This window comes from Cataglyphis hispanica, chromosome 20, assembly GCF_021464435.1.
Source record: "Cataglyphis hispanica isolate Lineage 1 chromosome 20, ULB_Chis1_1.0, whole genome shotgun sequence".
NCBI classification, from domain to species: Eukaryota; Metazoa; Arthropoda; class Insecta; order Hymenoptera; family Formicidae; genus Cataglyphis; species Cataglyphis hispanica.
The window spans coordinates 3,081,168-3,107,902 of NC_065973.1; the positions used below are offsets into that span (position 1 = coordinate 3,081,168).

Sequence of the window (26,735 nt, forward strand, 5' to 3'; positions counted from 1 at the left end):
TTCCTCTATCATTCCCCTCCCGTCCTTCCTGTCCTTCTCTTCGCACTCCGTCGACTCGAAATTCCTGCCGAAGATGGAGATGGAAATCGTAGAAAATTCCACCCCTCCCCCCTCCTATATGATTACGACAGGACGTATGCCGGATATAAGAAAGATGAAACAGTCGCCGTGGTATTTCTAGCAGTTCATATTTTTATGTTGATGACATGTAGACAGGTTTCTCATTTTTTCTTTGAATTTTTATTTATTGGTCTTATTTTTCTCGCGCAAAAAATAGGCAAATCTGTTCCATCTGTCAAAAGTGGTTTGAGATATTTTCCCAATTTTGAAAAATAATTTGGAAATAATAATGAACAAAAATTGAGATATTTTATATATGTATATACGTGTATATATATATATATATATATATATATGTATATATATAATTTTTTTATATTTAATAACATGGAATGGCTCGTTACGTTATTTACAATTTTAGAAAACGTCCTATCTCCTACATATTAATAGTAAGTCGTGCTCATAAGGACTTACACAAAAGAGGCGGCATCAGTTAAGATGTTTTCTGAAAGTAAAACGTGTCGGACAAGCGAATCTGACAAGCTGTCTCGTGAATAATAGACTCGTTCCTTGCAAATGCAAAATGATCGCAAAGATGCGTCACGGAATATCTTCTTTTGCTTGATCTTCGATAGACTGCTTCTAAAGACCGTCTTGAGGCACTTTGGCTTTTCGATATGAATAGATGGTAAGGAGCGGAGAAAATTAACATATTATACATACAGTGGAAATGTAATGCGCGACCGGCAGATATAAAAGAGTGGCACGTTGCAATTAGAAATGCAATCGGACGTCATGCTATCTGACACATTATGACACCGACTCCGCCCTTGTGTTTATTACAACTGCACTTTCTTCGCAATTTATATTTTTTATATTTACTATCTGAAAAGCTGCGTGTACAAATTGAAATAACTTCGAGACGTGACAAATTTTTATATGTGTATATATTTCTCTGATATTTGTAAAAATTTATAAAATAACTATTGTGATTTCAAAGGTTTTTGGACGCTAATTTTTTAAAGAAGCATTTTTCAATCCATGTTTATAAGAAACTTTTTGTTCAGAATTAAATTTATAATTTTTATAATTTATTTTATAATGTATATAATTTTTAATTAAATTTATCTATAAAATCTTAAAGTCTAGCCAAAACGTTTGGGTTCACCCTATGTATATATATATATATATATATATATATATATATATATATATAAATTGGAATATTATACACATTTCGCAATTAATTGAACAGTCATAAGTAAATAATAAACTACATCTTCGTGTTTGACGCAACAGTCATCATTCGTGACGTAATGACGTTTTCATCAATATATGTATCCATATCAGAACATCCTAATAATAATACATACGTCAAAGATTAACTCGCTTACATTGTAACATCATATACATCCATATGCTCGCGGCAATAACCGCATTAATAATGCGATTTTCATCGATGATCGAAATCACATACCTTGATGATATTGCGATTGAGTTTGGTTATCTACATTCACGCAGAATGACAATGAATAATAACAAGAAAGAGGAGGGGAGACAGATCTTTCAATAATTATAGCTATCTCTGTCATTCGTCGTTGATCATAAAATCACAGTGAAAATAATTCTTCGAGATTTTCCAAATTTAAACTTAAGCAATCGATAATCATTAACTGATAGAAACGCGCCAACGTGTCGTTTCATGATGAATCGACGTTAATCACTAACTCGGAAATAATATAACTTCGGCGAACTACGTCCAAGCGCATCGCGATGAAGTCAGGAAAGTGTCTCGCGACAATGACAAATTAATGCGAAGCAAGGTACTCTGCGGCGAATGCATACTTAATCTCGTGCGAAAAGTTAAAGCACGCGCGCACAAATAGACGTGGTGCAAGTCGATCAACAACTCCGGAGTCCGCGAGGTTCGGCGATTACGCGCCGTAAACAGCATTATTGGATGCTAACAGGCTAAGTTTTAACTTGGCTTTTTTAACGCCGACGAAGAGGCATGTCTGTCTTTTTGTTCCCCCTCCGAGAGCTTTTAAATTCTTCTTAATCTCTCCGGAGAGTTTTCTTTTCTCACCGAATAAAATGAAACTTATTAAGTGCACGCGCGCGCCAAGCCTGCTTCGCGGAAAGAAAATGTACGAAGGAGAACAAGAAACCGTTAAATTATATGCAATTCTGACGATAGATAGATACTACAATTACGTGATGCTGTTAAGTGGCATAAATCAAGTCTAATCATTATTCGAAGCTGCATCATGTTCGCTGCGCATCAGCGATCCGCGAATCCTGTCGATCCGATATGCTCTGTTTCTCTGTCTCTCTCTTTATCTTTTTTATTATTCATTTCAATGTCTCTTTCCATACTTCCGCCGCGAGTTCGTTGCAAACAAACGTGTGATCTCTCTATGCGCGACCATTGTCCGAGCATGCATGCTATGTATTCGTCAGAAGGCACTTCCGGCTTTGCGTATTATTCCATCGACGCATACGCAATGAATTTTATGGGAATCACGTGTCTCGCTTTCGTCGCGCAAAAAGAAATAATGTTTCCGTGACGCGTACGGCGTTATGCTCGTTATAATCCAACGGAAGAAATTTTTGTCCCGGGAATATATTATACACAATAAAACAGTCTCGGTGAAAGATTACGGTATACTTTTTCTCAATTTGCGGTCGATTTAGTTCACGATTGATGTAATAGATATTTGTTCTCGATATATCAAACGGTGTCGACCGTTATATATGATATAAACTTAGTATAAGAAATATCGTGAGAATAATCGTCGCATTGTCTTTTTTTTTTTTTTTTACTTAATGAGAAGCTCTGAGGATATCATTAACTTTTTACGATCTTGATTTTATAATTATTTAAATAAATTATGAATATTAATTAATGAATTTAATTAATTTAATTTTGCACATACTAAAATATGTAATTACATAGGATTATAGAGTTACGGTTTATGTGTTGCTCTTTTATACAAGTTGCGTATATATATGCACTTGCGTGTGATAAAAGGGATACATTCCACATCGCGGCTTCTCTGATTGCTGGATAAGAGTTTTCGAACCGAAGACGTTAAATCGTGAACCCTCTATACGACGTCTTGGGTTCAACAGTATCGCAGTTACACGCACAGTTAAACCTGTAACACGACATTATTAGATAGCCTTCACCGGAATCCGATACGAGAAACCGGAAACCGATATTACTGTTAGCGCGCTAATATTGCCAATATGTCACGGGCGTGAAATTGTCAATTCCGATCTGAGACACGGTATAATCTCGTAATTACACCCTATCAATAAAATTCGATGTTAATATTACGATGTTACGAGTCCTTTTTTAATCGTTTTTATAAATTTTGCACGTACACGTGTGATTGACGATATATAGATAGCACATGACGAAAGGATGGAGGAAGAGAGAAGTGCGGATTAAAACAATAAAAATATTGATTCACGCCACGTACTTTTACTTTCGACGACCCTTCGCTGACTGTGATCGTATCGAGGGCACTTCATCGAGTTTTATGCGTCAACGCGGACGTTCGGGGGCATCACGCGGCGACATCGCCGCCGGCGAAAACCGGATGCAACAGCTTGCCGCGGACTGACCCGTCCGAGCTGCGCTTCCGGTTCAGTTTGATCTGTAACCCGTGAATTAATATTTCATCAACGATTGTTGCACGCTTTCTTCATGCCCTCCGCTCTCTCTCTCTCTCTCGTCGCCCTTTTTGATCCGCGCATTTCCTTCCTCGCGCCCCTTTTGCGCCTCTCCCCTCGTCCTCTCCCGCGCTCTATTTTATACTGCTCCGTTCAATTCACGTTCTTTTATCGGACGTTCTCGCGCGTGAGATCGACGCTATAAGGTTAACGATCCGTGCTTTCCGCGTGGAAAATACTGCCATTCGAATCGTAGTCGGGGGGGGTTGTGATTCGGGACGGAGAAGAATTTGCGGTTGAAACTAACGATCGCTTGCTGCCCGCTTCGACGTGAAATGCGACGCATTAATGGCTCTGGTGCAGATGCACTTATCGCCATTTACTCTTTGCATGGGTTTTAGACCGCTTACTACCGTTTTTTTCCCATCGACAATCGATTGCCGCTGCCTCTGCCGCTGTTTGATACTCCAGAAGTAGAATAATTCTGGTTGGCTAAATTCTACATCGTCCATCTCGCGATTCTATTTTTCACAATATCGCATATAATTGCACAGATCGTTATCGATATACTTAAGTCAGAGAGTCTCATTTAAAGCCATATCTTGCGTATGAGCTCAAAGAGAAGGAGAATATTATATTAATATCTTTAATTTATATTAATATTATATTAATATTTTTAATTTCCGTGCGCTACTATATTATTAATAAAGAATAATAAAGAATGATTTATAAAAAAGAGTTCTTTTTATTAATTAATAAAGAAGGGTTTTTTAAATTAATTAATAAAGAAGAATTCGATCGGTAAAAATAATGTGGATGTCAATGGAAGTACAATATTAAATTAAAAACAAAACACACGACAATTTAAATAAATTAAAGATCACAAAAATAATACATTAAACTAAATTTTTTAATATTATTGAATCACTTCAAAAGTATACTATCAAAAATCAAAATTCATTATTCACATTAAAATTATCGGTTTTTTTTTTGTTTTTTTTTTTTTTTAACTTTGAGTTCAATATTATACTGACAGCAATTATTTTTGCTCCTCGAACTCTTCTATTCTTTATTGATTTTTATTAAAGCCCTTTCATCAAACTACAGTTTTAATTATCCCGAAATTAATTATATTGATAAAAATCAATAAACTTGAAATATTCTGCAGACATTGATTCATCGTTAAGTCCGATGAAAGTAATCCAACTGATTCTTACGTTCTTACGCGTTGCCGATCGCTATATTTATATTTTTTTCTCGCGCAAATAAGGGCGATTTAAAATTTGATCACCATAAACCGGCGAATCGCACTAGAATCATGTGCCCGCTAAAAGATCCGCTTTCATCTCCGGAGACAGATCGCGAAGAACGGACGCGCGAGGACTGGGGAAAATCTAATGAGCATGATTCGATGACCTACATATTGACGGTACAATGTATCCGCCGATAAAGGCACAATGAAGCGGCATTGATACGAAGGGAACCTTCGCTAGCGATTCGAAATCGATACGGCGTATATCGATAATGTGTCAATACAGAGAGCGGACCGTCTTTGCCTTACAATTGACTCGAGCGCCGAAGCCAAGTGGTCGGGGGAGGCAGGAGTCGAGTTACAAAGGACCAAGACCATCCTGTCGATCCCGGGGAATTGCTTGGATCGCAAGGTGGTGTTGAACGGGGAATGGAGATACACAGTAACTGCGTTATATCGCGCGCGATAAGATATTTCGTTACTCGAACGTATACTATACCTATGGTATCTACATAGTAATAGGTCTCAAGAGCTCCCAAATTAATGGAAATTAATTCATTGAACGACAACAAATATTTATTATTGTCTAATATAAATTGGGAGATGCATCATTTGATCAAGCAATTACGATTCTCTCTTATCGAGAACTTTTAAAATCATGAAATTCAAAAAAAGAAACAAGTGTACGCTTTCGATTGTTACAATGTCTAGTTTAATTGAGATGTGATCTAATTCTAATCGAAAACCTCTCTGTTAGCAGAATGAAAACAGAGCTTTACGGCTGAAAGAACCCGCGTCCCTGGCACTTTCCGCCGGCGGCAATTCCGGCAGCTATGTGGATCCGGACGGCACGGCCATTGTAATGTCATCCGAGCTTCTACCAGCACCGACCCCGGATCCGAGAGTGACGTGGAATTACTTCGACGAGCAGGGGTGAGTCACAGTGATCCTCCCTCGCGATAATCAGCTTAGCGGATACATTTCGAACTTCATCCACTTCGCGGGCATATTTTCCCGTTGCTGTTGCAGCGTCTCATAAGCATCTCAAAGCTCTCTCGCGAATGGAATATTAATCCAGACGGCGCGCGGCGCGACTCGACTTTTGACTTGAGTTCGGAGAGTCGGCACATCTCTCGGTGGTATTAATTATTTCGCGCGGTTCAGCACAAGAACCTATTATCTTCGAGAGCTCCCCGTCCTTGTATTAACTTTCTACCGGCTAGAAATTGCATCGCATCGCGCAGTTTCTCCCTCTACCGGGGCATCTCCGTGCATTATTGCTCACTACATTACACGTTGGAATGTTTCATTCCCCTTGTATTATTCGTCGGCCGTTATCTCCGCAATTATAGCGGCGTCGAGCGTGTGTGCCGTTATAAGGATACGTTATGATAGACGTGTTGCGTCTGTTCTTTTTTCCCGGCACCAATACACTTACGTCAACTCGTATATTCCAGGTTGACATCGAGATTTGAAACGCGCGAAGAAATAACGAGAAGATATAGTATAGCGATAATTTTCTTTGCGCAACAGGTACGTCTCGAGAGGCGGTCTGCGTGCAGGCGAGGACCCATACGCGAGGAATAAATTCAATCAGGAAGCCTCCGACGGTCTTCCGAGCAATCGGGACATACCCGATACTCGCAGCGCCATGTAAGTAGCTTGTTACACAACGTTTGTCAATATATTATGTTTCTTTTCACGTACACATGCGTTGTCGCAATAATATTGTAAAGAGATTTCTTTAACGGCACATTATCATATTTATTAAATTGATTAAATTAGAGACATATATCTAAAAATAAAAACATACGTACAAATCTAGATTAATATGCATAACGTAATAATATTTAAAATGAGCTTAAAAGAATGAAAGTATGTCGCTTGTCTCTTCAACAATTCCGTTCTGCAATATTTATCCGACTCTCTTCGTCGATGGAGAAAGTCGCGGAAAGACATCTCGATCGCAAATTTGTCCCGTGAAATAAATTCTCGGCGCATCCAGAACAAGTAGACGTCCAGACAAGTTTCTCTCGAAGCGTCTTTAAATAATATATCGGCCCGTACAATTATTAAACACGATTTACCGTCAGCCAATCCTCTCGCGAGACAAGTACTCCGGGAAGATAAGTGAGAAGACGAGAGAAGAAAGGGGACACGTAGAAATCGGCCTGTCAATTCGTCTGTACATTACTATTGGCAGCTACGTGATTCTCTCGGCTCGGATATTATTCCTTGGAAACGATCGTCGAGATCGCGGGGCCGTGTCATTGGAAATTCATGCTTATCATGATAAGCCACGTTACATTCAGGCCGCCAAATGATAGTTAGTTCACCGAGGAAGCACGACGAGATCTCGCGAATACCGCGCGTGTAGCAATATATATTTTTTCTTGCCTATATAAAAAAAATAAAATAAGATGGTCGTATATAATCATCTATAGAAAGGAACTCTTATCCAATTTACCCGACGAACGAAAGAAGATTGATTACCGTACAGGATTTCTCGATATATCTGAACATATCTATTTTATTATGATCGTAATTCTTAAAAGATGTGCCGAGGGGAGAACACACCTCATACGTTTTCTTGTTAACGTGTACACGATCAAAGTAAGATAGAAGGAATCCATTTCCGTCGCCGGATATCTTCAGTAATTTCTTGCGAAAACTCATCCAACCTCAATCCGTTCCACCTGTCAGTTACCGTCTTAGCTTCATTAAAAAAAGATAATGATACGCTGTGAATGTACCGCGAAATATCGAACACTCGTAATTTGATCAAGTTTATTTGATCATATTTGAAATCTTTAATTTGTGATTTTTAAAAATTAAAAAAAATTTTTTCAGTCACAAATAAATAATATGAAGGTATATAAATAATGCGATTTTAAAAAAAAAATTAATAAAATTGTAATTGGCAATTTCTTCACGTCGCGGAATCACGAGATAAACCTATACCTAGCGAAATCCACTTGACCTACCTAGGCGCAATCTATCCTCGTACGCTGTCCGACAACGCCTTTTTACATCATGAAAGATTCAAAGGCGGCATAAAGTTCCAATACGTTCAGACCGTTGAGGAATTCGAGTTGCTTCCAAGAAAAGCGCCGCGGTCTCATAAATTCTTATCGATACACATAGATCATTGACAGCGTTGTTACACGTCAAGCGTGTTAGTTGTCAAACGTCTCTAAGAAGTTTTACGCTTTCCCACGTTTATAATATAACGTCTCTGTATATGATGTTTGTAATTAATATAATTTATAATCGTTTCAAGATACCTGTTGTTATCTCTTGCGCTGGAAATTACGCGAGAATCTACCGTTTGTTATTCGGATAAATATTAATCGGTCATCTCTCTCCGTGATATATGCGCTGTCAAGATATATCGATAATTAACATCATAATGTTATTTATTATTTTATTATATTATTTCACGCCTCGATGGATGCATTAATTTTCACATTACCGCATGTGCTTTATTAAAATGTCATTAATTAGATCTAATTGATATTATAATATAATTCATACGCGGTTTTTTTTACATTTTGTAATGAAGTATTCTATAAAGTACAAAATAAGTATCGAGATTGATATATAATTAATGGAGATATACATAATATATACTGTGTTATATATTTTCTATTTTAATTTATTATTTTTAATTAATAATTAGTTTAACTGATGGAAACGTTACACAATTATTACAATTTTCACGAAGACTGGCATCATATTTTCTCGTATCGTTCACGACTTGATTCAAAAATTCTAAAATATAGAAAATCCATTTCGTCACAAATCGGCATTTTTCTTTGAGCAAGATTGGTTCTGTATATATTTGTTTGAAGGAAGAAAAACACGTTGAAAAATGTCTCTGCGAATGGATGGAGAAATATTGCGGATCGCGCTATAAATCCCACTTGAGGAAAAATCGACGCCGGAAACGTGCCTCGATGCGTTCTTCGCGTGGTGAATTCTTGTACACGTCTATCCTCGCTCGCGCGGACGGACGGACGCAAAAGCGATTCAGGAATTCAAAGTCGGACAAAGTTTCGCGCGATTTCGGGCAACAAAAAAAAACGGTACTTTTCGCTCTTCCATGAACGAAGGTCGTGGAAGAGTTTTCCGACTCGATTCTGAAGAAGCGAAGGGCTGCTGCAGAACGACGGAAATTGGGGAAGCAATAGGATTGAGTTTGCGAAGTTCAGGGCTTCTGTGCTTAATGGTATTGCCCGCTCTTGTTGCCCTACGCGTCCAATATATCGCTAATAAAAACGTGGGCTGCTTTAATGTACTCTCTTTTGCTTTCGGCGAACGTATCGGGAGTATCGTTCGCTCGAAATTTTAGTTCGTGCATGTCCGATGGTATAACGTAGAAAAACTTGGCAGCAATTGTGTGGAATCAGCTCGATCCGGAGATAATAGGATTGTTCGGAAATAATTTTTTATCGTACAGGAAATATATCTTTGTTTGAACAAAACCTTGGAATGATATTTTATGACAGTTGTACCTTTTTGAGAGAGAGAGAGAGAGAGAGAGAGAGAGAGAGAGAGAGAGAGACAGACAGACAGACAGACAGACAGACAGACAGACAGAAATAATCGCATTAAGAATAATTATATGTTTAAATATTATATTATATGGATCCGACATATTTCGATTAGAGAGTAATTCTATAATTAATTAAACCGTTATTGACACAGCCAATATTGAATATATAGTACAATAATACATTTTATATTATTATTATTTTATATAATATTATGTATAAATAGATACATAATTAATGTTATTAATACTCATTACGATTATTCTATATAAATGTGGATAGTCAAATTTTATTCACATCAATTACTTTGTAATGTTAACATGAAAATATTTGTTTCCTCATAACTATTATATATATATACAATAAATTTTCAAATTTATAAAAATGTATGATATATCATTGCCTCTCTCAATGTATAAATTAGAAAAGGCATAACTTGTGCGTCTGAAGGTTAATACAAAATTGCGAGAAATAGATATTTTTCTCATGGCCTTTGATATCAAACGATCATTTATATTGAAGAGCTTGATGGCGAATTTATAGTGCAGTTTCGCTCTTTCTTTGATTGTTCGGCACTGAAACGATTAGATTGCTTTACCAATCAATTCAAGATGATCTAATTTCCTGCGTTTCGCTACCATCTTTCGCCTACAACCGTGACACGCGGGGACAAACATGATCCGCGATAGTGTTGGCGAAACCTGTCAGTCACGCGCGAATAAACGTGATTTACTATTGATATATATTCGCTCTCGCGCGCTTCTCGATTACGTACGCGATATCGCGTAAGACGATATTAATTTCGCTTCAAGACGAAAGGAGATTCGTGTCAGTTTACGTCCGTTTGATTAATTTTGTATAACGCGCTCTCGAAACGAACTTGGATTCGCGTGAGACATCGGGTATGATGTGATGTAAGTTTTATTATTTTCTCCGTACATTATTGCGAGCGCAAAATATTATCTTGATTTCTGACGGAGCAACGCAAAAATTCTTTTAGTTGCGGTCTCATGAATTACAGCGAAAAGAATCTGGAATTGCGTGAACGGTAACAGATGAGAGTGTAATCGTGAATTTTACAAATGTTAGCCTAGAATTGGAAACAAATAATTTTATTCTTTCTCTTTGTGCACATAAAAGAAAATATGAATAAATAAATAAATATATTTATATAATATATTAAATAATAAAATTTGCAAAGCATTATATACGAGCTAGAAACAATATGTAAATGTTATATTCGCTGCAATTTCTCTTGAGATTGCAGCGAATAGATTGTTTCGATGGGCACTTCATCGTTTTTTGCAAAAAAAAAAAATCGTTTATTAAAACATTGAAAATTTCCATTAGAGGTATATGCCCGACTATAAAAGGTTCCTCGCGGTCCTATTCAATCACGGCGCTCTTTACTACGAATTGCATGATATTTGGCTATTTGAGCAACGTTAAAACATTGAATTGTTGAGTGCGTACGGAATTACAAAGACATTCCAGTGTTTCGCAAATATGCTATTCGTTATCGAGAGGCTGGATTACTTTTTGTTACAATTTCCATCATACAAAGTTTGCATTAATTGCACGTTATAGACGTGAAACTCAATATACCGGTCGATTAAACATATCAATGGGCTTTGCATTGTCGAGATAAAATCTTGGGAGAGATTTCTGACGCATAGTTATAAATCCACTATTGTGTGACTAAACTTTGAAGAATCTCTAAGAAAATTGTAGGTATAAGAATCGATTTAAAAAAATACGCGCTGAATAAAAAATGGCATTACCGTCAATATAAATCAATGGTTAGTTCATACAAGCTTAAATTAAAAAAGAGTATCGTGTTGCGCAAAAACAATTGCAGGTATTTTTCACGAAACGACACAATATTTCAAAAGATTTTAGGAGTTTTTATTTGGACGTGTGGGTTGCCGTCACGTGAAGAATTATGATCACGCCAAAGATACCAACCTTTATAACAAGTGTCAGGAGAAAAATAATAGAAGAAAAATAGTTACGAGAGGTTGCGCACCCGTTTCGCAGCGCGATAGAACTATCTATTTGCTTGTCTATCTCCCCTGTCTGACGTAACAAGATTTCGCTACTCACGCCGTCTGACTATGCACTTGCGGTTACTACTTCTTGACTCAATAAACGCGCGATCTATTATATTCGACACGGAAAAAAAATCGATTTATTGACAGTTTTAGAGATTATTATCAAAATGATTCTGTTTTAATAATATTCAAAACTTTGTATATTTATTCTGAAAACCGCAAGAGAAATCCCTTTACTGATTTTGTTAAAATTCTAAAGTGACATATTTTTTTTACATATAATTAAAATATAATTAGCATACTACGTGCACATTTTCCTAAAAATATAAAAATCGTTCCACAAAAATTTTAGATTACACATATGTCGACATCTCGATATATAATTTACAATACTTGTAATATTATAATGCTACTGTATAATCTCTCTGTATTACATTCAATGTTTCATATAAAGTACTTACAAAATGAACTACACAATTTAATTTATTATTAATTGTAATTGGCAAGCATTGATTTTATAAATAATTATAATTAATTACATTATTAATTTATTTATAAAATAAAATTAAATAAAAAGAAAAGATTCAAAATTCAGATTTAAAATTCAGATTTTAAATAAATCATGTTTTATTTCTCTCATTAAAAAAAAAAAAAAAAAATTAAGTAGAATTTCAATGATTTTTCCAATTATATGTTTTACGTATCACTCATTTTTGTTTCAATTATCCTGTTTAATTTATAATTCGACTCATTAAATCGAATAAGCCTCTGTATGTATGTTAAAAGATGTAAAATCTAACAGAACATGACAATCAATTCAGCAGAAATTTTGCGTTCGTGCAATTTACTTTGATAGAAGATAGAAGATATTTACATTTCTGTTTCTACTCAAATTCGATAAATTATGAAATACGCGAGATGGATCGTTGGTTACGTATTCCTGCAGAATCTAGCGTTGCGTCATGTATGTCATGTTTCCTCCTATTCTTATGGATTAATAATACGGTCAAAACCCTGGGATACCAAGGTACACGCTCTCATGAATTATAATAAGGGTACCTTTATACTCTATTATGAGATCTTCTAGGACTAGATATGCGTTGTCGTTTGATGTATGGGATATATGCATTGTCGTTTGATGTATGGCGCCGGTCTGCTGTTTCTCCGGTCCTCATTTTGCGCACCGACTGTTTTATGTCTCTTGCATTATCGATCCCATCCCTCGTCTCGTCCGTTGCAGACATAGAAATATTTAATTCCTCTGTTTGCGACATTCTCAGCTGGGTGGATCGCAGTGATATGTGTACATTATATAACAGTTCTAGCGTTTTTCCAAAAGACTCTTTCTATTGAGACTTTAAAATAGGGAATGTTTATTCGTTTGTCATGACATATTATCATTTATATTGAGAAATATTTTTATTTTATATTTATGTAAAAATATATTTTAGAAAATATTTGTAAATGAAATAAAAAATAATCTGCTAAATAAAACATTTTATTTTACCGCGGTGTATTCAACGTTTCAGGAAATTTCTAAAAATTTATAGAAATGATGAATTGAAAAATGTCCGTAACGAGAACATTGTGGAATAATCGGTTATGTAACTGCGCATGAATGAAGCCCGTATATTTGAAGTTATACGAGTAAATCTAGCAAAATCTCAGGAAGCTTTATTCGAAAGAAGCGAGCGGAATCGAGTTACCGTGATATTGTCGATGGCATAACAAAGGATGTCATCTTGCCTAATCCATCCGAATAGCACAATAGTTGACCGTGTCCGAGCGCATTTCTCAATGTGAATCTCATTTTCTCCGTTATCCCCCCGTATCAACGAAATTGCTCGCTTTAATTAATTTTACGTAGATAAAAATTTGTTCATATTTTCTGGGAAATAATCTCGATTTCTTTTTTTACGGATCAGATTCGTGGAACGTTTGACTTTTTAATATAACTATCATTCTTTTTTTTTTTTTTTTCTTAAATTACGTACAACGATGGCAAGAATTTGATCATTTATCACTGCGAATAGTATAGTCGACTTTAACATCTTTGCAACATTTGCGAACTGAAGGTGTTATCCCGACAAATTGCAACGCGCTATTTCGCGAAACAAGTTTCGCGAAATTTTCATATGCTAAAAGAGACACACTCCCTATAGTGAGGAAAGGCGAATCATGGCAGGTAGAGATTCTCAAAGCCGCGACAAAAGATGCCATCTTGTTCGATGCACTTGGCTGACACAATGAAGTTTCGTCCTTATCTAGCCGTGCGAAACCGTCGCCGTCTGCGTCAGCACTTACATAAGCGCGTCGCCCGGTAAATGTAGGGTACGACACGGTATACGGAGAAGCGATGCCGAGACTCCGTTCATCCAGGAACGAGCATTTGTCTGTCGCATTCGCGAGAGTGCGAGAGAACATCGTGTTTTCGTAGGAAGCGGAGTTAGCGAAACGAATTCTCTCCGTTTCCCTTCGCGATAAGGCGGTATCGCGAACAAACTGATTTCTCAGTCGAAAAATTTTGTTGTCATTCCGAGTTCGCGGAAGAGTGCTCTCGTTCCGCGATATCGACACTGATAGAAACAATTCCGATGACGATCCCGAACGACTCCCGAACAATGCTCGCTCCAAGTTTCCGCTGCGTCGCGATTCTGGCTTCATAAACTTCAATGTTATTTCCGGATCGCGTTTCACCGTGTTGATTTTTACACAATTGTTTGCGCGCGAGATGAACAAAAATCAGATAAATTCTTATGTCACACTTTTTTACTATCGCCATTATTTATCGTAGAAAAGACATATGTATCTACAATGTCTGCATATAATTTTACATATTTTTTATTATTCTCATAAAATTGTATTAAGCTAAAGCAAAATGATTTTAATAAAACAAATATATACGTACTTATATATATATATATATATATATATATATATAGACATATACGTGAACATCGGACATCTATGAGTCGCTATTCCAAGTCTGCCTGTTTTCCGCGAGTTCAGAAGTCCATTGTAGCGAACATCGCCTTATACGACGCTATTTTCAGATAAGGCGGAGTCCGGGATAAACGGATTTTTCAGCTGAAAAATTCTATAACCACTTTGGTGTACGGTGACGGTATTGGCGTGGCATGGAAACTCTCCAGCGCTGATTCGCCTTTCACAATGTGGAAGTCCGACACACGACTTCCGCAACGACTGCTACAACTGTCCGATACAGTGACTGTCACGCTCAGACGATAAATTCGATAGAGTTTTTATCGGACGATGTCGCAGGGCGCGGACGCCGCAATGTCCCTTTTCCGATGTCATTTACTAATTTTATACAGTTGACAGAATATGCCAAAACAGACCGTCGGTCTATTCCGATCCTTGCTACTTCCATGCAGTGTAATATAAACTATACGAAAATTTATTATTCCGTATCTCATTTTTATGAAATAATTTGATACTTGAAATTATAAAATCGCAGTTAAAAATTGAATTGACTTAAACGATGTGTCATCTTTTATAGTCATTCTTATTGTATATTACTATATATATTTAGATATTTTATAATATTTTTAATATCTTATAATATTTTAATACTAATTATAAATCATTTTATATAATAAATATGAATATTACTTATAAATTTTTTAAAAATATTTTAGGAACAAATCTAACAACGTAACAAATCAAGAGAAATTGATAAAGACTAATCTTGTCTCTCAGATAATCGCGCAAGTGACGAATGCTAGACGAACTGTTAATAAAAATGATCAAGAAAGAAATTAGTTTCCCGGAGACTCGAATAATAGATTCAATTCTCTCAACTAAAACAAACGTAAACTTTATTACCGGTAAAAACAGATCCCTTAGTACACTCGGGGACGATTCTCTTCGCGGTCTCTTTTTATCGTTACACCTGCTGACGCCGAGTTATATCCCTTCGGTAGAGGGAGGAGAAACTCTCATGATAGTTCTCTTCTTAAAAGTTAAGCACCGTCGCTGCTTAATTTCATCGCGGCAATAAACAGCCGACTATCTCGTTCTCTCCGAATGAATCTTTTTTACGAACCGCGCTCGCTGAAAATTATTATAGGTATCTATATTCTGGAATAAGCATCGCCGATAAAATATCATTGTCCGATTATGTCAGTGATTTTTGTCACGATAAATCTCCGACGAATGTGCCGGTAAAAATTATTTATGATCTCTTGCACGAAATTGCTTCCGCGTGGTAAAATCGAGTCATATCGGAGATCGGCAGCGACCGACGCGATAGCGTTGAAGAATTCGACGAAGAGTATTAAAAATACTTTCGTGAATACGATCAGGAATCCGGATTCATTATTGAACTTTTATATATATATATGTTTTTATCTGCACCAAAATTATTGTGACAATTACGGAGATAACGCTACGATTCTCCGCTACCATTGTGAATGATATTGCCTGAATATCGCATGCACTTTTAAATTTATATTTAAATATCATTTTTTAGTACCTAGAGAAAGAGGAAAAATTTTAACACGATGAAAATTCTTACTCTTTGATTTAATTACTTTATCGATCACAAATTAATTAAATTATTTTTTGTGCCACAATTTAAAACTGACTTAAAATCGTGCGCTCAAATTAATATAATTTCATTTATTTTATATTTATTTTTTGTATTCTAATTTTGAAGAAAGTTTTTATATTTTTAATCTAAAATAATTAATAATGCTGGAAATAAATGTTGAAATTAATTTGCGGTAATTGATTTATAAAAAGATCGTTCCTTTTTTTATGCAAACTTTTTACTTAAGAATAAGTATGATTTAATTTAATAAAACTTAATTTCTAATAAATATTCTCCGTCATGCCCAAGATTTAATTCTATCGCTGTGACTGAAAATATTTCAAAGATGTCCTTATACTCCTGACAGTTTCCTGTATAAATCGTGTATAAATTCATCTTTACAATAACGTCGTTATAATTACAGAACCGTAAAAGTTTTCTTATATTGAAACAATAACCGCGCCCTTCATTGGGGAATTCTGATTTTATCTCGTAACATTCCCGAGTTCACGACACATCCATTAATATAATTAATGAATGTTATTCGTTTCAGGTTAATATGATAACTTGTTCACTATAATTACATATAATTTCTACGTTATACATATAATTCTCTTTTATCTCGCGTATCTTGATATAGTTTGCAGTAGATGTCTTTTAATTAAAATCAATGAATTAATTTATATAATTTAGTTTTTAATTTTCCTATAAAAGGAAATTTCCGATTGTTATATTTTAATCGAGTCAGTTACAGTTAACTGGGAATACCGATATAGGAAAAAAAAATTATTAGCATATAAAATCATTTCATAAGGTATATGAAATAAAAACGTATTCGCGCATTAAATATTTATTAATTTATGCGGAATGGGGATTGAATTAATAAAGAACAATATATATATGTATGTACACACACATATATGTATAGTATTATCTGTTTAATATAATACTTGTCTTGTTTAAACGGACAGTTTTTTTTTCTAATAAATTAACGTTTTATACATCTTATAAAATATAAATATTTTCTATTGGGGAATTTTTTTTACCAGTCTTATCTCCAAAGTGAATTTAAGCGTAGCTTCTTTGAGAAGGAAAAATGTCAGAAAGAACGAAAGAAATATTTCTTTATTTGATATGAACATAAGAAAAAGTAACCATCTTTTTCAGTCTCCGGAATACTTTCAAAATCTCATTTCATAATGTCTACGATTCCGTGTGTAGCGTGATATTTTGTATGAAAAATGCGCGGCGATATCCTAGCATTCCTCTTTATGTCATATATCTTTGCGTTACACGTAATATGGAAATTTCTACCTCCGAGGCGTGTAAATATATGTATACAGATACGTGACCCTTACTAAATCTTCTTGTTCCGACATTTCATCCAACGACACTTATCGAATGATGTTTATAGTGTGGCTTCTATTTTATTTAGCATTTATATAAGAAAGAGAGAGAGAGAGAGAGAGAGAGAGAGAGAGAGATAAAGTATTTAAAAGTATAATTTTTAAAATTAATATAGTAGTCACACACATACGCGGATAATATATGTTATAAAATATTATTTTTTGCAAGATATGTTTCTCTCTTTACATAATACGTGAATTTTTATTCGACTATATGAGATGATAAGTTCGATATATTTTCGAAAGTATATCGTCTTTTTATTATCAACGAATCATGCAATCAAACATAAATGAGTGGCATTTTTTCTTCACCGCGATGGAAATATTCTCGCCACCCCGTTCCTCACCGCCGTCTACTACTTTATTGGGGTAAACCAGAAAACTTCACCGCGGCATAAAGGAACCAGTCATTACGCGGGACTCGCTGTTAACGTTGGAAACTGCGGGTAATTAGGAAGCCGCTCGTAAATAGACGGCGTGCCAGCCGGAACTTACGAGCCGGAATGAGGGAGGGTACACCGCGTCGAGAGAAAAGAAAGGAGAAAGAAAGGGAATTAGTGGCCCGCTTAACTCCGGAAATCTGTTATATTGACCTCGCCGGCGCGGCGCGGAAATAGTTATATCCTTCCTTCGGGAGAAAGGATTCCGACGTGGCACCTATCTCCAGTTCTCTCGAGAGCTGAGGAACGGAAACCGAATCGAAAGAGATGAAAGAGAAGCAGGCTTTCATTTTCTATCGATGTCAACGTTATCCCCTTGACGAACGATGTAGTTTTTTTTTACCGTAAAGTTAATTTTATCGAGACACTTGAGGTTTCTCTTCATATTTATTTCCACAAAGAAGTCATTCTTAATTTCTCGTTTTTTATTTTTTAAATCTCACGTGTTATAGGACGAAATAGGTCTTCTATTGCCAACGCGTTAGAAGGTTTATCTCGCACCTCGCAGGAAGTTCCTCGACAGGAACAACGACATTATGCGCTCTCATCACGAGAGATCCAACCAGACGCATTTGTAATGCCGCGTCTCTTGCTCCTCGCGTCCCGACGCCTTACAGCCCGCTTACTTAGTTTACAGGCGAAAATAAATGTGCGCGCACGCTACGTACGTGCGTGGATACGTTGGTTTGCACCTGGAAAACTAATCTCCGGTTACTGCTGCTGGATAATTGTGTTTGCCTTCCATTTAAGTTGTTTGCACATCTGTTTGCATCCTAGACCCTCTTTTAGACTAACTTGTCTTCGGATTCAGCTCGCTATCAAACCGCCAGTCTCTCCATCTTACTCTCCTACCTTCCTCCCTCGTTACTTCTCTCGTCTTTCACGACGTAGTATCTTCATACGATACTCAAAAGCTCTTAATTGCCGAATTAAATCATATATCCTATTTCCTATTTTGATACATTAATTTTATTATCAAACGCAAGAGAGATTATTTTGGGAATTTCATGTTCTTCCAATTATTTTCCTGCTACATCAGATATCATATCATATCATTAACATGAATGATTTCAATACTGATGACGCTGTGGTAAATGTGCAAGAACTACATCGAGACAAGACTTTGATAGAACGAGAATCGAATAAGATAGGGACAAAAGAATAGAGGGAGGGAATTAAATGAGATCGAAGTAAAGAGAAACGATAGATTCTCGTCTACTGTAAATTTCAAAAGAATCCACAGCGAAAGTTCTTTCTCTCTTACGTCTGAAGAATTTAGAAGGGATAGAATTAAACGCGAAAAGAGTACATTTATACTCATACTTTTTAACATATTTTTAGAACAATACGTATTATATATAATTTAAAACTATTGTAATATGTCGTACAGAATATGTCAGATTATTTCTATACATATTAAAGTAGCAGCACAAAAAGAAAGTATTTCAGAGATTAGTAGATGAAAAAATATGTTATGTAAATTTATTTATTAATTTATAATTTATTTATTCTTTGTATATAAGCTTAATGAGACGTACATACATGTGCATTTACGAATATGCAATAGGTATATATAACAATGCATTTAACGGGTTTGTAATATACGTGACAATTATTCCAGTTGTACAGGCATGAATCTTAACGAGCGTATATACGGCAATTAACGGTACATCTCCCTTTCTGTCCCTTCCCCTCTTCAATCATTATGATCGATCGTCTCTCAATTCTGGACCACGCGCGATCGAGACGGCATTTTCCCGCGAGAGGATGCGTTCCCACAGATATACAGGAAAAACGCGTAACGCGATAGAGATCGTATTCTCGCGGGGAAAGTGCGCGATCCAACTTTTTAAGGCGTCCAGGTGAAAGAAGCTCACCTGCCTGAACGCGCGAATCGCTCTCTTGTGTTTCTCTCCCGTTAACCACCGTCTATGGAGACACGGAAGAATGTCTCCTCTCTCTTTTCCTCTTTCTCGATCCGGAATCCCGCGCGGGCCATTAAAGCCGACGGGGAAGTTTCACGATTTGATCTACGAGAGGTAATCTAAAATAACGTGGGACGCGCGAAGACGGGCTCGTTCATCTTATTGATGATGCAAATAACGCGATCTTTCTTCGTTGATTCGACGAAGCTGCCGCGTGTGTTTTTCGCGTGATGGGAATAGATTAGAACTAACTTCATCTTCCGCTTCATGACTCTCGTGGGATTTATGTATGTATAAGATATTATGGAATTTTTCAGAACGTGCTATTCATATTCCGGCGATATATTTTAAGACTAGATTCTAATATGAATGCAGATTCTGCATTCATTTTTTTTCTTAAGTGAAAATGTCGAGTAAGACAGAATATAGAATATGTTAACTCTTTCTGTTCGTTGCGTTTTATCTGCGTTCTTCTAATTTTTATTTCTTTGTATCATACACGGTTTTATTACGATACATTATCGAGCGTTATGTTTTCTCATAATGTTTCTTTTTGGTTTGAGATTGTCGATTGGAGATTGTGATTTTCGAAAATTATCCTCACAGCTTGTGTTTATCTCGGATTTATATAATCTAAATCATTATTCTAAATCTATTATTCCAATTTTCATTTTAAATATAAAAAAAAAAAAAAATAAAAATAAAAATCTTCCGTTAAAATGAAAATTAATAGGAAAATTGACATCTTATTAAAAAGTTATTAATAAGTTGGCGATTTATTTAACTTATAAATTATTGCAAATTTAAGATATAATAAAATTCCAAAAAAATTGATTATAAAACCATCTTATAAAACTGTTAAAGAGGTATTGAAACGTTCTTTTCGCCACTTTCTCGCTAATGGTCGTAGATAGGAATTCCTCGATTTGTGTCGTTAAACTTACAACTCGAAAGATTAAAGTGCAGACCTCGGTGAATCGGTAATTTCCAATGAAATCGCAGTAGAGGAACTTTAAATCGCACTTTCGCCGCGATAATTATCGAAGCCATGATGGCGCGATCTTCTTTATTCAGGGTTACCGATTCCGTGCAAAAAAAGCCCTTGACTCAAATTCGGCATACTCAATTAGCGCTAATTAATCGCTCGTGCGCGACGACTTTCTAGGACGCGGCGGTGCTTTAATCGCTTTTTTTCCTCTCCTCCGTCCCATAAAACAGCCGCCCCTCTTTCTGGATCGAGCTGGATCGCTCGACGCTACAGTTTGGTTTCTGCTGAATAATACATAAACCGCTTTTAAAATCAAAAAGTTGACCGTCGTTTTTCCGGCCTTCTTTTTTTTTCACTCGCGCCGATGGGAGCCGGTCATGTGAATACTTAAACGCCCGCAGCTGCTACTTCATGTTATAACGACCGCCTTTTTTTCGAAGCTCACCACCCTTTCCCTCCCCCATTTTCCACTTCTTTTTCTTTTATCTCGGCAAAATAAAGAGAAAGAGAGGGATGACACCGATCTCCCTTTTGTTCCTACCGACGTTCCTTCTCTCGTGACGCGAAAGCGCATGACACTAGAGTGAAAGTGACGAAAAACGATTATGCGGTCCAATTAATATCCCCCCCCCCTCCTCTTAATTATGCAAGAAATTACTTTCCCACCGATAGTTCAGACTTTTCGTCCGCGATAATTACTTTGTCGATATTAATAATTAACCCGCCGTTTTCGCCATTCGCTTGAGAGTTGCAGAATTTTGATACCAAGTTTTTTTTACTGAGAAAAGAATCATGAATATTAAAAAAACAAAAAAATTATTTGCCGATTGTGAATAACAAGTCTTTGCAATCGGAGAGAATCGATTAAAAATAATTTTTTTGTTCAAATTTATTTGAACAAAGAATATTTTTCGTGATTTTTCGTGTGATTTGGAAAAATTTTATTTATCATATTTTGAATATTAAGCTTTTTATATTTCCTAATATTTTTTTCTGCATATACAGTTTATCTAGATTATTAAAAATTAAGACATATTGTTTAAAATTCGGATACATCGATCTATGGTTTACCAATAATACAAATATTAATATGTTAAATATTATATTTTTTAAATATACAACGTATATAATCTTATAAGTATATGTTTATTCTTTCTCTCTAATATACTATCTACCTTTTCTCCCTCTTTGACTTTAATTTTCTCCGGGGAGAGGCCATTGCGCTACATCGTAAAAAACCTACAAGATAACAAAGAAAAGATTACGCGGCTCAATTATTCCCTCGTCTTCCCGCATGGTAATCCTTAGATCCGGTCGAGTCGGAGCTCACTCGGAAAACGGACAATTTCTAGTGCACTGGGTACTTTGTTTCGCATTAAGAATCGCTAAACGCGCTTCTTGTCGGCCGCTTTGAATAAATTTCATGGCCCGGCGTCGCAACACGAAATACTGATTCAGCAACCGCACCATAAGTCGCGGCGGTTCTTTACGTTGACGAAGTTATAATTGAGAAAAGTTTTTGGCTTACAAGATTAATGTAATTTAAGCGTAGACGCGCAATCGCCTTTTATATTATCGGTCAGAAATTTATATGCCAGTCGTGACATAAACCTCTTTTCTCATCGTACGATATTCGCGATAAGACAACCTTCTTGCTTATCGTGAATATCTATTCTGTTCTCGTGGTTTAACCCTCCTCCACGTTGCTTATCTTGCACACTATTAAGTAGAGATCTTTTGTACTAAAAACGAGATATGTGATGCACACATCACCACGTTTTTAAATCCATTTTTTTTTGACAGTTTATTATAAATGTATAAAGATTGCTATGCATATTAAAATTATTGCTATTAATAATTATTAATTAACTTTATCAATGAGTGCGGGTGTTATTTTTCTATTAAAATGTATTTAAATAGTGCTTCAAATAAGATGTATCTCGCGTGCCGCGTTCGGAGATGAGGCCGCCGATCGGTGAAAGTTTTCATAAAATTAGATCGAACAAACTGTTGTATTCGTTCTCAATGCACTTCTCACACGCGAGATCGTCGATTGCCGTTCATCTACGTTCAACGCGGACGATTTGTATACGTCACGGCGGTTGTTAAACCTTGCGAATCCGACATTTTCCTCGTGATAAGAACGCCGTTTCTCTCTTCCGCCGACATAGGTACTCTTTAATTTAGCGCGAGAAAGATCTTGAACTTTCGATGCACGATATAATCGTACGCGATTATCATATATAAAGTTCAGGAGTCTTCTTGCGATTAATCGAGAACACATGCCACTTTCCGTTCCCACGCTAGAAGCAGAGTCGACGTGAACTTTTATCGGAAGTGAGGCGAGAGATAACACTAGATAACGTACATTTTGTAAGAGTTATAATCCTTGTAGCCTTTATGAGATTATAACACGATTTCCTTCCCTTCACACCTACTTCTGACCTCTGTTATCTCTCATGTATGAAAAATAATTTTTTATTGTATGCAGATTTTCAATCTTCTTTTTTGATTATTTTATATCTATTAATATTTTCTTATTCTATTTAAATATTTTGTTTTTTTTTTCTTGGAATTATATGTTCTGTGCGCGCTATTTTTTTTTTAGCTGAATCGAGAGAAAGTTGTCTCACATTTCGCTTATGTATCCCGTGTCCTCTTGTTAACGCGCTGATCTCTCGAGCGAGATTCTCATTTATTTCGGTCTTGCTCCGCATTCGCAACGTGACTCAATCTTCTCTCTTGTAAGAATCTTCGGTGAGATCCCGTAAAAGACCCGCGTTTCGTCTTATTCCGTTGGCCTGCTCTGTCCACCCCCGATCACGATTCTACTTGATCGATCCCTGGATCCTTTCACTTTATTTTCTCGTTTCAACGTGACGCAAAGCTTCATCGAGTAAAGGTGCGCACTCGTAAAAAGTTTCTCTAGAAAGCGCTCCTAGATTACGATATGAAGAAAATATGTATGATATATTTGAATGATGGCTCTATAATGTCGGAGGATAATTCCACTGCAGATTGCACGGTGGATATAATTACAGTGACATTAATCAGTGTGAAATGAATCTTTTTGCATTAATCGATTTTCATATAGCTCATCGATTCACGTGGAAGCATCAGATATCGCACGGCATACTTCATATATCACACTCATTTATAAGATGCATGAAGATTAATTCATTATGGATGACATATATCATTTGAAGAGATTATTATATATGAAAAATATAATGGTGGGAAATATATGGGTGGATTTTTTATCCATTTTTTTTCTCACGATATTAGCATCAACGTGAAACTTTCGTGTACATTGTCAACTTTTGATTCTGAAAATGGATCTGATGGATCGCAGCTCATACTTTTAATTCTATCACTGAAAGTGATCAATCGATTCGATTTTTTTTAGCGTAAAAAACTGAAAGTAAAGTTTTGCACCTCAATATCGATATACATTGCATGCTGAAAATATATACATTGCACGGTACAAGAGACAAGTATATAGGTTGATTCAAGAGGCAATGGACGAAAAATTGTTGGGAAAGAAATTTAGAATTTATACGAGATGTTACCATTCTCTGTACATAGCCCACAGCTAGATGCTTGTGTCTTCTTTTCTTCGGATATACAAGCGTTCTCGACGATGCAATAAAAGTCGTACTATATATATATATATATATTCCCCGCCGCGATTCGTTCGTGTAATTAATGTAATGTGCTCGCGGCGGTTCTTTATGGTTTAAATCCAGACGGTATCGTGGTAACGGGTGAACGAGGTGAAATACGTAAGACGAGAATGAGACTGCGAAATAGGAAAAGCGAGCGTGGCCGGAAGAACGCAATTGTGGCAGTTTCGCGGAAATTACGAGCTTAAAGAACGCCCATTTTGGGAGTTGGATAAACGCCTCTCTCAAAACTTATACGAAATTAGATTTTCAATTTCCTTGCCTAGGGTGACAACCGTTCCTTACTCTATCCTCTTCTCTCTATCTTTCGCTTTTCACACTATCTCAAATTGCGGATACAATCCTTTCGCAGGCTGAATTGCAAGCACGGGAAAGGGATGGAAAAGAAAAAAGTCGCCGTCTCCGTTGCGACCACTCGGCTTTCTTTACATTCTCTTTTATATGTATATAGCTTCTTGGCTATCTCACTATCTCTCGACGCTTCGCGGAACCAAGTCACGGAAAAATAACTCGCAGATACACACTTCAGAAGACTCAGAAGACTGAGTTTAACGAACGAGAGATTAGACTATTGAAAAACATTAAAAGCATGCGAGAATACATTTAGCGATTCTTTCCGAAATTGATCGATAAAGACAATTTATAACGACTGGATAAAATATTGATAGCGTCGGTACTTTACGTATTCGAGCAAAAATTTAGAGAAATATATATATATATATATGTATATCTCTCTCTCTCGAATGACTTCATTGATTCTGTGTTTGCGTAATCATGTGCAATGACGAATAATCAAAGCGTAACGAACGAATTGATAAATGAACTTGAAATTGGTTTAAATATATTCAAAGAAATTTTTTTTTCTATTTAATATTCTATATAAAAAATTTATCAAAAGCGCTCAAAATGATCAAACTGTTATATATAACTCTGAATTATGATGCTATGGATATTTAGATATGATGTTCCGACTAGAAATTATTCTTATCTCGGATATAACATATTAATGAGACATATAATGACTAATAAATAAAATCTTGAATTTGACATCCATTTCTCATTTATGGATTTTCATGGATTTTGATTTATATAAGAATCAATTCTTAACCATTATAATTATACATTTCTGATTAAATCAAATAAAGACAAAAATATTTTCCGTAACATTTATTTAGAGTGCACATTTTAAATTGACATCACGAATGTATTTTTTATCAGAAAATAATTGTCTGGCATTCCCAATACACGCGAACCTTCGTTAAAAGGCTAAATCATCTCCCGTGTGGTACGTCGATACGAAATTTCCGCTGGGAGAAATCCGAACAATCCATATTGACGCGAAATTATACCTATCACATTGTCACGAACGTGTGATGCAATTTTCCAACATACATATTATGAATTGGCGGTATTTTGTAATATTGCCAAGACCGCATCGTCTGCATTTATCAAATAATGAAATTCCCGAAATGTGTATAAAACTGGGAATGCAAATTTCTTAAAAATAAAATCGCTATGTAATTTTGACTAATTGATGAAATCGATTGATTGATATCCTGTATTCAAAAAAATTGTGATTAAAAAATACTATTTTTTTCGATAACGCTAATAATGATGAAGAATTATTATTTATTATATCCCGATTACGATTATATAAACGACTGTTTATCAAAATATTTTTTCTTTCTCTTTTAACGTTAATATTCACGTAACAGGCCACTTTTCTTTGGATATATAATAATAGTGAGAAATTAATCATAATCAGAGCTCAAATTCCAAATGAATAGTCATTGCAACAATATAATTACTAATGCAAGTATATAGATCTATCTAATAAAAAACTGAGACTAATAAGCGATATATCATATAGGACATTTCTGCTTCTTTTATCACGAATGAATGACACAACAATTATTGGATATGTTAATTGAAGTTTTTAATGAAATGCAGAATCGTTTACACTTTTTGTTTATTATTAGCTGTTATTATTTATTAACAGTTATTATTTATTATCATTATCTTCCATCTAAATATTTGACTGAATGAAGTTAATTTGAAATAACACGAAAGTTCTTGCCGTACACTTTATTATTTATACGGCTACATTGGAACTATATTTCACGGAGAAATAAATGTCGAAGAGAATT

At 35.7% G+C, this 26,735-nt stretch overlaps 1 protein-coding gene across 2 annotated transcripts in view; it reads left to right on the plus strand.

The window, feature by feature from the left end:
• Positions 1–26,735, plus strand: part of LOC126856924 (polypeptide N-acetylgalactosaminyltransferase 2) — a 189,250-nt gene that overhangs the window by 138,619 nt on the left and 23,896 nt on the right. The window contains exons 2-3 of one of the 2 annotated variants that reach the window (XM_050605943.1): positions 5,748–5,923; positions 6,524–6,643. In XM_050605943.1, the coding sequence (XP_050461900.1) occupies positions 5,748–5,923; positions 6,524–6,643 (296 nt within the window). The remainder of the gene's footprint in view (positions 1–5,747; positions 5,924–6,523; positions 6,644–26,735) is intronic. The other variant, XM_050605944.1, reaches the window with a different exon arrangement.